The sequence below is a fragment of the Vigna umbellata genome, chromosome 3 (genome assembly GCF_029865625.1).
Source record: "Vigna umbellata cultivar VRB3 chromosome 3, Vumbellata_1.0, whole genome shotgun sequence".
Classification (NCBI taxonomy): domain Eukaryota; kingdom Viridiplantae; phylum Streptophyta; class Magnoliopsida; order Fabales; family Fabaceae; genus Vigna; species Vigna umbellata.
In genome coordinates, this window is record NC_142167.1 from 50,646,417 (window position 1) to 50,660,323 (window position 13,907).

Sequence of the window (13,907 nt, forward strand, 5' to 3'; positions counted from 1 at the left end):
CAATTCAAAATATCTAAAATTCATGTTTATAGGTTTTTCTTTTTTATACATTACTTAACTTTATCATTTTTACTTCATCTAAACTTAAATTCGTGATAAAAACTAATTTATGATATTTTGTAAAAAACATTCTATAATATATCTCTGAAACTATAATACATAAACGGGATTTTTATTACACTAATTTAATTAATCTAAAAAAAATTAACTTTTTATGTTATTCGTGTCTTGGTTCTAAAACCAAAAAGTTTCTGTGATTTCTTGTTCATAATTCCTTTTTTATTCCATATAAAAATCTTGTTTGAACCTATATGTATGTTAATTATATATATATATATATATATATATATATATATATATATATATATATATATATATATATATATATATATATATATATATATTTTCTGGGTTCTGAACCATATGAAGAAAGTGAATGATACATAATTTAATAATTAGTGTGGCCACCTTCTGTTTACAAAGTTGGTGGTGTTATATAAGAAATATAAATTACTTGGTTTCTTTGTACATTGACTATTGTAAGGACTTGTGATATGTACAATTGGGGAGAGTTGAAATTTGCCCCTTCAGTGAACATATGGACATGTGACCCTTATGATTCTGTATTTATTTATTGCATAAACATTGGGTTATTAGTTTTTCCTTATAAAAAAAATAATTCTTAATTAGATAACAAATTGGTTTGTCGTTATTATTTTATATATAACATTAATATTTAAATATTTGAAATGGTTGGTCTTCGAGAAATTCTTGTCTTGGTTTTTTTTTCTTTAAAGAGCACTTGCTATCAAACACATAAGTATTCTTCATCAGAGAGTTTTCAAGAAGCATATTTTAGCATGACTTACTATAATTATTGTTTATAACCTATTGAAGTGTGTGAGAGATAAATTATCTTTATTTTTTAAATTTGCCATTTGGTTTGAAAACGTGAATGAGAAGGATAGTTAATTAAAACTACTTCACTTTTATTTCGGTCTTTTGTCCAATAAATGGCACTTGACTCATTTTCATTCTTATCTAAATGTAGTCCACTTATTTCCATCAGTTGAATAATCATAAAAAAGAATCAATATTTTCCAATAATGAATGAAGTTACCTTATCAAAAAGGCAAAAAGGAAAAACATTGCAAGACGAGTATGACAGAAATTAATTAAATTACTGTCTGGGAAACTGTTAGTCAAAAGCCATAGTTTTAGTCATTGTAATAGTAGAGCGACATCAAGCTGGGATTGTAGAGCTGGCATTCATTAATAAACAAAAGGAGGAAAACAATTAATAATAAACAGTGCAAATGCTTATAGAAAAGAGATAGGTTCAAATGTAAGGATGTCTAAAAAATACACTAGTAGAGAAAAAAAATACACTTAATATAAGTATAATGGTACATAATGTTGGTAGCAAAGCCGTACCAATTAGTATCCAATAAATAGCATAGTATAGCTCTTACATTTTTCTAAATATTTACATTAGACAAGACTTTTTACTTTCAATCTTTTCATTCTCAATATGAAAATCATGTAAGTCATTAAATAGCATTCTTTCTGAGTAGTTTTCATAGCGTAACAAAGAAACATGGCACAAACTTTACATTAAACAGTATGGATAAATCTTATAGTTCATATGGGATACCTGATCTGAATTTACACAAATAAAAGGTTTAGTTTAACAATCTAGTAAAACAATCTAGTTTCCATCAGAAAAGTAATAAACAATATATAAAGTGGACAACTTTCAACTGAAACTAACAAAGGACGAAATAATGCTGAGTAGACTACATTTGTTATCTTATAAATAAATGTTATTTTTTCTCTACAGACACAGCTAAAACTCTACACAGCGAGTTTTGTTTTGAAACTATATATACATATTAAACAACAGCCGTTAAAATAACCAGTTGGTAGTTGGTAGGTTCTTCACTTTCTGTCAAACCTGTTCGTTTCCCTTGAGAATATTGTACTTGCAGAGAGGACAAGTAGCATTCATCTTCAGCCATTTCACTATGCATGAAGAATGAAAATGATGGTTGCAAGGAAGAGCATGGAGCTCTGCTCCATCTTCGTATGAACAGAGGCAAATACAGCATTCCTGAAAAGCAACAGCAAATATTAATAAATTTGGCTCCTGAAAATCGAAACTCGAATCTTAGCAGACCATATTTTAACAGTCCACGGATGAAGTTTTTCTTTTAAGGTAAATTATTTTTTATGTAATGAAGAAAATTTAATCTGTAAAGGGATAGACAAGCTGGAATATTGAATGATAATAATAACAAAAAGACACTAAGCAACATCCTAGAAGAGTTCAATCCTACATACATCTTCAACTAGATTTCTCCTTCAAGAATAGTTTAGCAAAATCTTCACTAAAACCATCTGTGCAAAAAAGTTGCACCTAATAACAGATTCTTTTGCTAACCCTCTTGTTTAATTACTATTATTTCCTTGGTGACTTCATCTTTGATAAGTGTCAAAGTCTACACTTCCTCCTTTACTCATAAGAACTCGGAAGAATGGGGCAAAAAGAGTACTATAAAAGCAGCTAATATGTTCATTTAGAGCACGTTTAGGAAAGCTGAAATTTTTCCGCGATCTTTTCAGAGAATAAGTTGTGTTCGGAAAAGTAACTGAAATTGTAAAAAGCTTTTCTCTATATATAAATTATCTTCGTCATACGAAAATTTGTATCTTACAACGACTTCCTAACAACCTTTTTCCTTTTTAGCTTCATACATACTTCTTATGTAAAAGCTATTTCCTTTGTTGCATCCAAACATATAAATTTTCTTAAAACCGCTTTTTCAACAAATTTACTCAAACAAAAAATAATACCGATTACAATCAAATATAATGACAAGCGACTATAAAATAAACCATTATTGAAACAATCTTATGTGTTTGCAGCTGTCTCAATTAAAATATAGATGTTTTCAATTTTCTTGGGACTTCGTTCATAGTAGTCCATGATGAGTAAATTATTTTCTTTCATATAAATATATTTTTACCCCAACCTCTTTGTACTTTCTAAACTAAACACATTAAATTCGAGAAAAAAAAATACAATCATACCATGTGTTCAGGTGCTATTTGAACTAAAATTTTGAACCTACATCAATTACCTCCCAAATTTCTAAAATATCATGAACTTTAGGAGTTAGCACACAAATACGGACCAAAGTAAGCAGCCATGGAGCAACTATTTGAAGTTGTGAAAGTCAATTTCAGTGCTTAGATGATTGCATTTATTATTTTTCCCCTGTTTAACCAGACTCACACCAGTACAAGAAGCAACAAGGTACAAATCTTTGTGCATTGAACGAAATAGAAAATCAAATAACCGGCAATTTCTAGTTCATAGAAGTGATGGAATGTGAGACAAAAATGAATAGAATTTGAGAAGAGCATACCGCATCCTCTGGTAAAAGCAATCGTTCATTTGCCAAGTAAGCGCTGCTGGTTTCTATGGGAACCATTGATCCAGCTCCGCCACTGGGCTTATCCTCATTGCTTAGTATTCGAAATCTGTATTTTGGAAGTATGCTAAGATCTGCTTCTGACGCACCTTCCTGTGTTATTCCAGAACAATAGGAGAAAAATTAGAAGGTTCATAACTTCAAAATATTTGAGTCGGTCTAAAATATTTTTAATTCATACCTGTCCTGCAACCGCATAGAGAATAGCAATGATGCAGGGCAAACAACAACAAAGAGCAATACCAATCAAGCACGCCAAGACAACACAAAAGATGGCAAAAAAGACATCAAATGCCAGAAAGACAACAGATAACCTGTAGAACAAAAACAGATTTTTGTCATTGATGCTAACAAGATTCACAAAATTCAGTAAATAATTTTTCAAAAAGAATTAGCAAGTATCCAAACATTCAAATATTCATGAATATATGTAAAAGAAAATGAAAATATTGCTTGACTTGATAGATTATTTTATAGGAGATAAAAAATAAAAATACAATATAAAAATGTGTTTGAAACTTTTAAATTTAAAAATATTCAAAATTAGGATTAATGGGGATTAAAATAATTCATAACGCTTAATTATTTTTGGTCTTGAATGTGGAATCCCCAAGTACACATACTTATAATGGCAAAGTATTGGGATCACATCCATATTAAACACTGATACACTTATGAGGCTCCTAAATACATATCAAAGAAGTACCCTGGAATTTTTTTAAGTTACTAAAATTTATTGATTGATACATTTCGGATACTAGTATTTGAAACAATGCTCGCAAGCTGAGGCACAACCACATCAACCAATACATTTATGATAATCCTTTGATACAATACTTCTAAATACATGTATCCGAGAACTATCCTCCAATTGTCTCTTATTTTATTAAAATTTTATTGACTGATGCATCTGGTACCTATAACTGAACAGGACTATAGTTACATACAGCTCTATTTTCCTTGATATCCCCAAAGTGGTTGTAAATAGAAGACAAGCATATAGAGCCAAGAATTCTTTTGAATAGGACTAATGATGCTTTTTTGCAACATTCTAACATGGGTTGGGAAAAATATGTACTTCTTGTGACATGGTCATACTAGAATTTAAATTCTCTACTGAATTTTTTTGTATTGTCTTCTGTTGTGCCTTTAAAATATGCTGATGTACACCGATTTTAACATTTTAAAATATATTAAAAATCTTTTTGGTATACTAACATCAGTGTGTTTTGAAGATGTGGCAAAGAGGACAGCACACAAAAAATCAGTACAGAAAATGGATTCAGTCATTCTAGCTGATAAGGGCAAAGGATACATATATGAATACGGTTTTTTTTTTAATTTCTTTTAAGTTTGATATCAACCATTGGTATAATCACGTATGGACTAAAATGACAAATACCTATTGTACATATGTTAACATATCAAGGTGATGTGGGCCACTAAATAGGGTTATCAAATCTCTAAATTTAAATTTTGATTTATTTCAGTTTATCCCTTTTAACTATCCTAGATCTGGATAACAGAATGCTGATTTCAGATCCATATCTTGTTAATTAGGAAATTTTGTAGATAAGACCCTAATAATTAGGAATCTTCGTTTTTTTATTTTTTATTTTATCAAGTAGGTCCTAAATTAGAACCAACTAGAATACATGTTTCTTATGGCCCTACTAGTTTTAAGGAAACTATATTTTTAGGAGAATTTTGTAAGGCACCTAGAAATAGTGATGAAAGAATTAATGTAGCTTTGAGTTAGTGGGACAGATGTCGCATTTGGGGGAGAGAGATTAGTGGACAGTTGTTGCGCTTACTCGGACAGTTGTTGCAACTAAGGGGACAGATGTTACTTATTACTGTTGTGTGGCTCATCCAAAGTGGAACCACATTCAGCTCACTGCAGTTTCCCATACTTGAAGAATTTGAATCTAATAAATTATTTTCATCATCCCTTAGCTTCACTACAAGAAAGGATCTCTCCCTCTGCTTTGCAGCATCCCTTATGGAAAGTGCTTTTCTATAACTTAACATATTTCTTCAGCAACTCAAGCTTAATATCTTGTTGGGTCTGCTTCTCCCATATAATAGAAAACAGTTCAATTTCGGATTCTTTTCTCAAAACTTGTGGGGTCACCCAAGTTTTTGCCAAACCTTTAACTTTGATTGGTCGGCCTTGCATGCAGAAATTCATTGATAAAGTCTTCCGATTCACCTTAACATCTCCTAACGTTGCCAGCCATGTTACACCCAAAATTAAATCTACTCCTCCAAGTTCAAACAAGAAAAATGTCTCCTTAACCTTGTATTCGTCCATCTGCACTTCTACATCCCTACAATATTTTGTGTCTGTTTTCTGTATCTGTCTCCCAATCTGGCACCATAAGGTGGAGTAGATTCCACTGGTGGTAGAACAGGTAACCGCACCAACTCCCAAGAAATAAAGTTGTGACTCGTCCCACTACCAATCAACACCAACACGGGTCTTCCTCTTACCTTTCCCTGCATCTTCATGGAGTGAGATTGGGTCATGCCTCCTGCAAAGAAAATGGCTAAGTCTAAATATTGACAATCTTAGTCAATATTTTCCTCCCGACTCCTCTCCATCAGCTTCCCTACTTCACTCAGCCTATTATCCATTATTTCCCCTGTTTCTTCATCTTTGGCTAATATTATATGACCACCCTTAAATTTTTCTCTGGAAATTTGTGGTCGGGACTGTAAGCCCCTCCGCATGAAAACACATTCCCTCTTCCCTTCTCCTAACATATTCAGGATATGGCAAATTTTGAGTTCCCCTGTTTCTAAAACCCGCATTACCATTACCTCCTGTTCTTGACTCTTGGTTCTTGATCCTTGGGTGTTGGTTGGTGCCCGCGTACTACTATTATTCTTGACTGTTTCAGCTAGTGACACCACCCCTCTTCCTCCTTGGTACCAAAAATCAGATACATTATTTCTGAAAGAAGGTCCTCCAATCTGACATGACTCTTTCATAGCTTCTTCTATATCATGAGCGATCTCCATAGCTCTTATCAGATCCTTAGGATCAAGTGGACGGATCTGATTCCGAACATTTGGTTGCAGCCCTGCAAAGAAATACCCCAACATCTGATCTTCTGAAGTTTGAGTAACTTGTTGTAGTCTTCAACCTTTTCATGTTGCCGTATAGCTGCTAATTTTTCGTAGACAGTGTTGCATTCATTGCCTCCAAATCTTCTACTCAAAGCCATTGTAAATTCCTCCCAAGATGGGTTCTTGTTCTTCTAACACCAAAACATAAACCAATGGTGAGCATTACCTTCCATACTCATAAGAGCCAATCGCAAATTTTCCTCTTGATTGAAATTGTGCAGTTCAAGAAACTTCTCTGCTAAAATTATCCATCCTAGAGGATCATTACCTTCGAAAGTGGGCAGTTCCACCCTCTTCGTCCAAGGTCTCCGTGTTTCAGCACCCTCTTCATCTAATTTTTTCTCCTGTACACATCTTTACTCCTTCCTATCATCTCCATTGACCGAGTTTTCTCTCCTCCTTACTTAATTTCCTGAAGAAGCTCTTTCATTTCTGACAGACTATCTTTAACATTGGATATATCCATCTTTAATTCTGCCACCATTTTTACTTGTTCACTGTCCCCTTTCTCCAAAGTGCTTATCCGACTCTCCATGATGATCCCTTGATTTGATCCAGCAGGTTGGACCAAACTATTAGGCACCTAGAAATAGTGATGAAAGAACAGGAGAGAAAAGAACCAAAGATAAACCCACAAATGTACTGATTCACTATTAGCTGTAAAAGAACAATGTTTACAAAAGAAAAACTTCCCTTTCCCACAGGATATTCCCTGTTAACAAAGTCCAAGACTTTCAAAACTAAAAAAGAAAGACCCCTAACAAATAGACTGACTTTCTGAGAAAGTCTCTCTCCCAAAACAACTAACTACATAACCCTTTATTTCTAAATTCCCTTCTATAATACACATTTCTCTCTCTCAATATTTCCCTTCCTCACAAAGCTGCACTTCCCTTTACTAAAAAAATCATGAAAATTAAAATATGAAGTTTTGAAGTATAAAATAAAGAATTTTTTATAAACAAAAAATTGAATAATAAAAGTATTATACATTAAAAGTATCATAGATATTTACTGTCACTAAATTGTCTTGTAAAAATATAAAAGTTATATTTTAGAAAACATTATTTAATATAAAGTAAAGAAATAACTATAAAATATGTGATTAAATTTATTAACTTATTATTATATTATTTTCATATAAATAAAATAAGGAGTACAACTGTTACTTTATTAATAGAATTACTTTATTAAAAGCATGACATCAGGGAAGTGTAAGTGCAATTTACTCTTATTTTTATTTTATCACAGAGCTATTTCTGGCTTTCACCAAAAAGGATTACTCCATCTCATAGGCTTATGAAATGGATATATTATACCTTGAATTTTAGACAATTCCTTGTATCCCTATATCGATGCCTTATCATAACCAATGTTGTTCAAAGCCAGCATAAACTCGTGGAGCTTTCATATACTCAACTAATAGACTTAACTTGTAATAATATTACAAATTCTATTAAAGACATGCATGCATAACATTATAGCATAATAGTCTTAGTTCAATAATAATTCAATATTTCTATTATATAATAAAGAAAAATAGATGGACTAAATCATACAAACAATACAGAAAAAACAAAATGAATGGAAATCTTAGTTGCTTCGATTTCAATTCACCCGTGTAGGATTGTGGCTCAACTTTGATGTTGAAAGTAGGGGTGGGCAAAATGAATTGCGCTGAACTGCCCTATTAAAAGTTGCACTGAACCAAAATCTAGTTTGCCTGAACTGTAATATGAACTGAACTGCTATGTACCTTAACCTGTTTTTGCACAATTTTTTAACTAAAACTACAATAATTTTGATCCAAACTGCAATATTTTTGAATTAAAAAACTAAAAAAGGTAGTATTTACCCACTTCATTCATAATATAGGTTCTACCATAAGCAACAACATTAAAAAGTTGAGATGAGTCGGGTTAGACCAAAGGTTGAAATAGGCCAAGTAAGGCAAAATGTTGAAACAAGTCGAGGCCGAAATTCGGTCGAATTCAACCGGTACAGGCATAATCGAAACTCAATCGAGTCAACCTCAACCTAAAATCGATTGAATTAGGCCAAGAAGGCCACAGACGAACCTCAGTAAAGTCGGTCGAGACCGAAATTCGACCAAGTCAACCCCGGTCAAAAATCGGACAAATTTGGTTGGAACAGCCATGGTCAAAACTCACTCGATTTAATTCTGACAGAAAATCAGCCAAATTTGGTCGAGTTGGCACCGACCGAATTCAACTAGGACAACCATGATCGAAACTTAGTTCAGTCTATCATGAGTTGATCCCGATCAAAATTGGCCGAATTTAACTGAGTCGGCACTAGTTGAAAATCAACAAAATTCGGCCTGGATGACCACGAATGGTCTAGATGGTCTTGATTGAAAATTGATCGAATTCGGCTAAGTCAATCGCAGCCAAAAATTGGCCAAATTCGGCCAAGTCGAGCACTGCCGAAACTCAGTCGAGTCAGTCCCAACCAAAATTCGACTAAGTCGGCCCTTGTCGAAAATCGGCGGAATTCGGCAAGTCAACTTTGGCCAAAAATCGACCAAATTCAGCCTAGTTGACTCCGACCAAAGTTTGGTCTAATCGGTACTAGCCAAAATAAACTGCAACTTTAGAGACTCTCAAACAAGTAAAAAGTATAGAATGAATTAGTTTTAAGTTAATGAGTATTTCACTGAATTATAACTTTAAAGGTTCAGTTTTCTAAAACTAAACTATAAACTAGTACAATTCAGTTTTTATTGTAAACAATTCAGTTTTTTTGGTTCAATATAGTGCAGTTAATTGATAGTTCAATGCAATTCAATTAATTTTGCCCACTCCTAGTGGAAAGTAAGAATACAACTTAGTAAGAGGTTCTTCAAGAGGTCTGCCACTTCCACCTCATTTTCTATCCAAGATAATAAACTACCCTCTCCATTTTCTCACACTTGCAATTTATACTTTCGTTAATTAATAGTTACAACCCAATAATAGATTGGACCCACGGTTTTAAATTGCAGTTCACAACTGCAACTGCAGCTGCATTATTGTTGTAACAGTTTCTCCCGCAACCGCAACAGATAAAGATAAAGGATATATAAATAAGTAGAATAATTGCAAAACTATTATATGTTTGCTTTCATGCACACAAAATAATTTCACACTGCCTCGGCCACAATCCGCACTAACCACGACTGTGACCATAATTTCAATTTAGACAAGGTCGGACCCTTTTGTGGAATCCCACTAGAACAAGAGTTTTTTGTAGTACTAGGTTGCCTTCTTGTAACATTAATCAAATGGAACACATGGCTAAAGATTAGCCACTAGATGCTAAGGGAGCTGCTAGTAGACTCTTAAAAACAATAGGTTCTAAAGGAATCTCCATCCTTTTGTTATTCAAAAGAAATAAATGAGAAGGAACTTGTTCAGGTACCCAAAGATATAGAAAATATCATCCGATTCGTATATGTGAGTCAACATGCATAGAAAGATATCAGAATATTCCCCATCAGCCCAAAAAACAGAAGAGAAAAGGTGAATGATCTCATTTCTATGCATTGTTCAGGTACCCAAACATATAGAAAATATCATATGTTCTGTATATGTGAATCAACATGCATAGAAAGATATCAGAATATCAAAATTAATATACAAATATTATTTTAGAAGTTGAAATAAAGGCTCACCAATACAATCGTGGGGCATCTTGCAGAAGTATATCACCACCAGAGACAACCCAGTAAAAGCCCACTATCCACCAAAGGAATGAAACCCCAGTATTTAATGATTCACATCGTTTTGTGAACCTGTATTTTAAATAATAAAAAATTGGTGTCATCAAATATTAATTAATTATATAACACAGTCCAAAGAAGTATGAAGTAAAATATAGTATTAATAAGCCTAACAACATATAAGACTATAGTAGATTAACATGCTTCATCAGCTAGGGTATTTAACATAAGAACAGACATTTTATTTCCTTTTCCTAAAGTTAATAATAGTTCTATCCTGTGGGCCGTGGTTAGTCCTCACAGTGCACCATCATGTCAGGCAAATTTTCTAGCCAAAAATATCAACGGAAGAATTCCATTTGCTGAAACCCATTTGAAAACCATAAATTCTTCCAATATTACCAGACATGTACTACAATTTTTTTGCCAGCTATTGTGACTAATCCTCGTTTAGTATACAACATAATAGCGACAGAAATTTATACCATTTTTTAACTACCCATGGTTGGAGGATCAAAAGTACTCAAGCTTTCAGCAGAAAAAGAACAATTAGTCCTCTATCACATATTAATTAGGGCCAAGAATGAATCTATCACAGTTAATAAAAAGAATAAATAATTGCTAGAATAGATAATTTTTATTCCAGAAGGCTGATATAAAGGGGCAAAAAGTGAAAATTAATTGCAATTGCATGTAAAAACCTACAGTTAACCTGGGGACTGGGGAACAGCACGATAAAAGAAAACCCACAGCTAATTATACCCACAATGTAATGTAGTGAAAAATTCATTGCCTATATATCCTCACACACTACGAAGGAAAGAAACATTTTATTAGCTATCTTGGTCACTCATGTATCAATTAATGTTGAAAGAACTTAATTTATATAAATATAGCGTACTCCAATATAATCAAGAAGTCCATGACATAAAACCTCCTACAGGGAAACAACTATTATAAATTTGTTATCAAGTACAAGCCCATAAATACAAAATACTAATCCATCCAAAACTTGAGCTAAAAGTAAATTAATGAATGAAATGTGGCAATAAGGATGGAACACTACTCTGCTGAATCAAAGAGATTCTCATACCACCTCAGTAAACCAAGTTCATTAAATATTAAGTTCTGAGTTGTTTCAAATGGACAGGTACAAATACCTGATACAATATGCATACTAAAAAAAATTGAAACAATAGGAAATGGAAAGACATGCTATGTTTTATTCAACTAGTTAATTAGGTAGAAATAAAATGAAACAATTAAAATATATAGTCAATACAAATATTGCCAATAGCTAATAGTTTAAACAAAAGGGTCTGCATTATTAAATTCAAACCAGAGAAGACAGCTGAATAACCCTTTTTTAGCACTAAAGAAGCACATAAAGTCATAACAGTTCTCTATAGCTATGTAATTTGTTCATTCTGAGGATGCTCTAGCTAGTGCTGGCATGTGTAAGCTCTAGCCAGTCCAAAATAGACAATAAAATATGTATGTTTTCAGACATATGGATACGCCCTATCATATACAAATTCCTACGGTACAGGTATGACAAGCTTTTTCATTTCAACAAAATGTTAGGGACAAATATGATAGGTCCCGTCAGCAGCTGCTTGCCGCAATGGAGGAGAATGGGGGCATTCAAATATTTGTTTGGTGCAGGAGGAGCATTGGAGCATTCAAATATTTGTGTTTAATCCAGGAGGAGTAAAATCTATTTTGAGTTGTTGGGTGGGGTCAGCTTGGCCAGCAGCCTCAGGCTATTCACCTAAAGTAATTAGGCTTGTGTAGTTGAGAGCTAGAATAGTTAAGAGACATAAACGGTGTTGCCTATAAATAGGGAGAGGTGTTGAGAGGAGTGCCAAGTCATACGGAGAGTCGGTACTGCAGCAAAGTAGAGTCCTGGATCTCTCAAATATCCAGAAAAATTGTGTTCTTTCTTTTCATCAATAAACAATGTTCATATCCACTCAAACTGAACCAGTTTTTATCACTACTATTGTCCACGTCATGATATTGGACAAGCACATAGCCCCTTCATGACCCTTCACTCATCCAGTTCAACCTAACTAATCAATAAAACATTTTCACATTTCTAGTTCACAACCTCTGGCAAACCAAATTTTGTTATCAAGAGCCTCTTCAAGACACTATGTCAGTTCTATCAATTTCAATCATAAAAATTACATAACTCTTAATCACAATTCAAAGCATAACATTTGAAAATTTCTCAGAATAACTTTACAAGACTACCTTAAAATGCAGAATATAAACATGACAAAAGCACAAGAAACTCGATGTTCATCTGACCAACTCTACTGAACCAAACCGGCACATAAACAATTACCTTCACCTCCACAACATAACGCAAGCGCTAACTTCCCCAAAGCTCCCTATAATTCATAATTTTTTTCGGAGTTCGACAGTCAAACTCAAAAGCCTAGCATCCAAACAGTTGAAAGTAAATGAAAAAAAATGCTTTCATTTGAAAAGGAAAAACCCTCCTCACCAAAATCAAACCTCTACAATCTAATAAAACTGAGCTGAACCCACTCAGATGTCAAATTAAGAAATTCAAAATCAAACCCATAACATCAAGAAAAGAGGAACAATTCCAAAAAAACAGAAGAACTCAGGTCAACACGAACAAAATTGAATTGAATTGAACGCACCGGGAGCGAGACGAATTGCCAGAGCTCCCATCCACCACGTCGCTGTCGCTGTCGTTGCCGCCCTCATCGTTGTCACTGCCGGCCTGGCTCTCCACGTCCTGCGTCCCCTGGCCGCGGCGCGAGTCCATCCGGCTACGACGCCGGTACTCGACCCAGACGAGCACCACATGCACAAGACACTGCAGCGCGTACCCGATGATCCACACGCGGATCGGCGAGTTCGGCCGCTCGCTAATGGTGCATGCGAGCATCGCGGCCGAGACGACCACGAAGGCCATGTTCCACGACATGTCAAGCGCCACCACCGGCTTGGAGTAACCCCAGTCCGTGCGGCGCTCCTCGAGCTCGCGCGCAGCGGTCTCCCTCACTAGCATGGAGGGGCCTCGACGGCCGGCTCGACCGAGGAGGAGCGCTAGCGCCGGCGCTCTGGCGGCGTCGTGGCGGTTGCGGAGCAGCGGCGCCTCCGCTGCAGGTATCTGTGATGACATGGCTGGCCGAACTCTCTAGAGAGAGGAAGAGACAAGACAATGCATGATTGAATAATTGAAATTGAAAAGGTTTGAAACGAAATGGGAATGATAACACTTCTATTATTATTGTTATTAAAATAATTTATTAAATATAATAATAAAAAATTGATGAAGCTTTTGAAGATGAAATTGAAAAGTTTGTTGTGTGATTAGGTTTTGAAAAGAAGAATGAGAAGAATTTGAAGAAGGAAGCAATTGTTCAGTTGTGCTTTGAAAGGTAGATTCAGAGAACGGTTGTTGAAAGGTTTGAGGCGAGAGTTGGAGAAGAATGAGAGTGTGGTGTGTGTGGTGCAATTCTATGGAGTGAAGGACACGTGTCCTTTGTTCACCAAATGCATTATTTCATTTTTTTATT

At 34.4% G+C, this 13,907-nt stretch overlaps 1 protein-coding gene across 1 annotated transcript; it reads right to left on the reverse strand.

The window, feature by feature from the left end:
- Window positions 1-1,585: 1,585 nt before the first annotated feature.
- LOC124824183 (E3 ubiquitin protein ligase RIE1-like) lies at window positions 1,586-13,822 on the reverse strand. The gene is made up of 5 exons (XM_047296569.2): window positions 13,023-13,822; window positions 10,300-10,419; window positions 3,676-3,808; window positions 3,429-3,587; window positions 1,586-2,110 (listed from the first exon to the last, which is right to left on the reverse strand). The coding sequence occupies exons 1-5, from the start codon at window positions 13,508-13,510 to the stop codon at window positions 1,949-1,951; spliced, it is 1,062 nt and encodes a 353-aa protein (XP_047152525.1). The 5' UTR covers window positions 13,511-13,822; the 3' UTR covers window positions 1,586-1,948.
- Window positions 13,823-13,907: the final 85 nt, after the last annotated feature.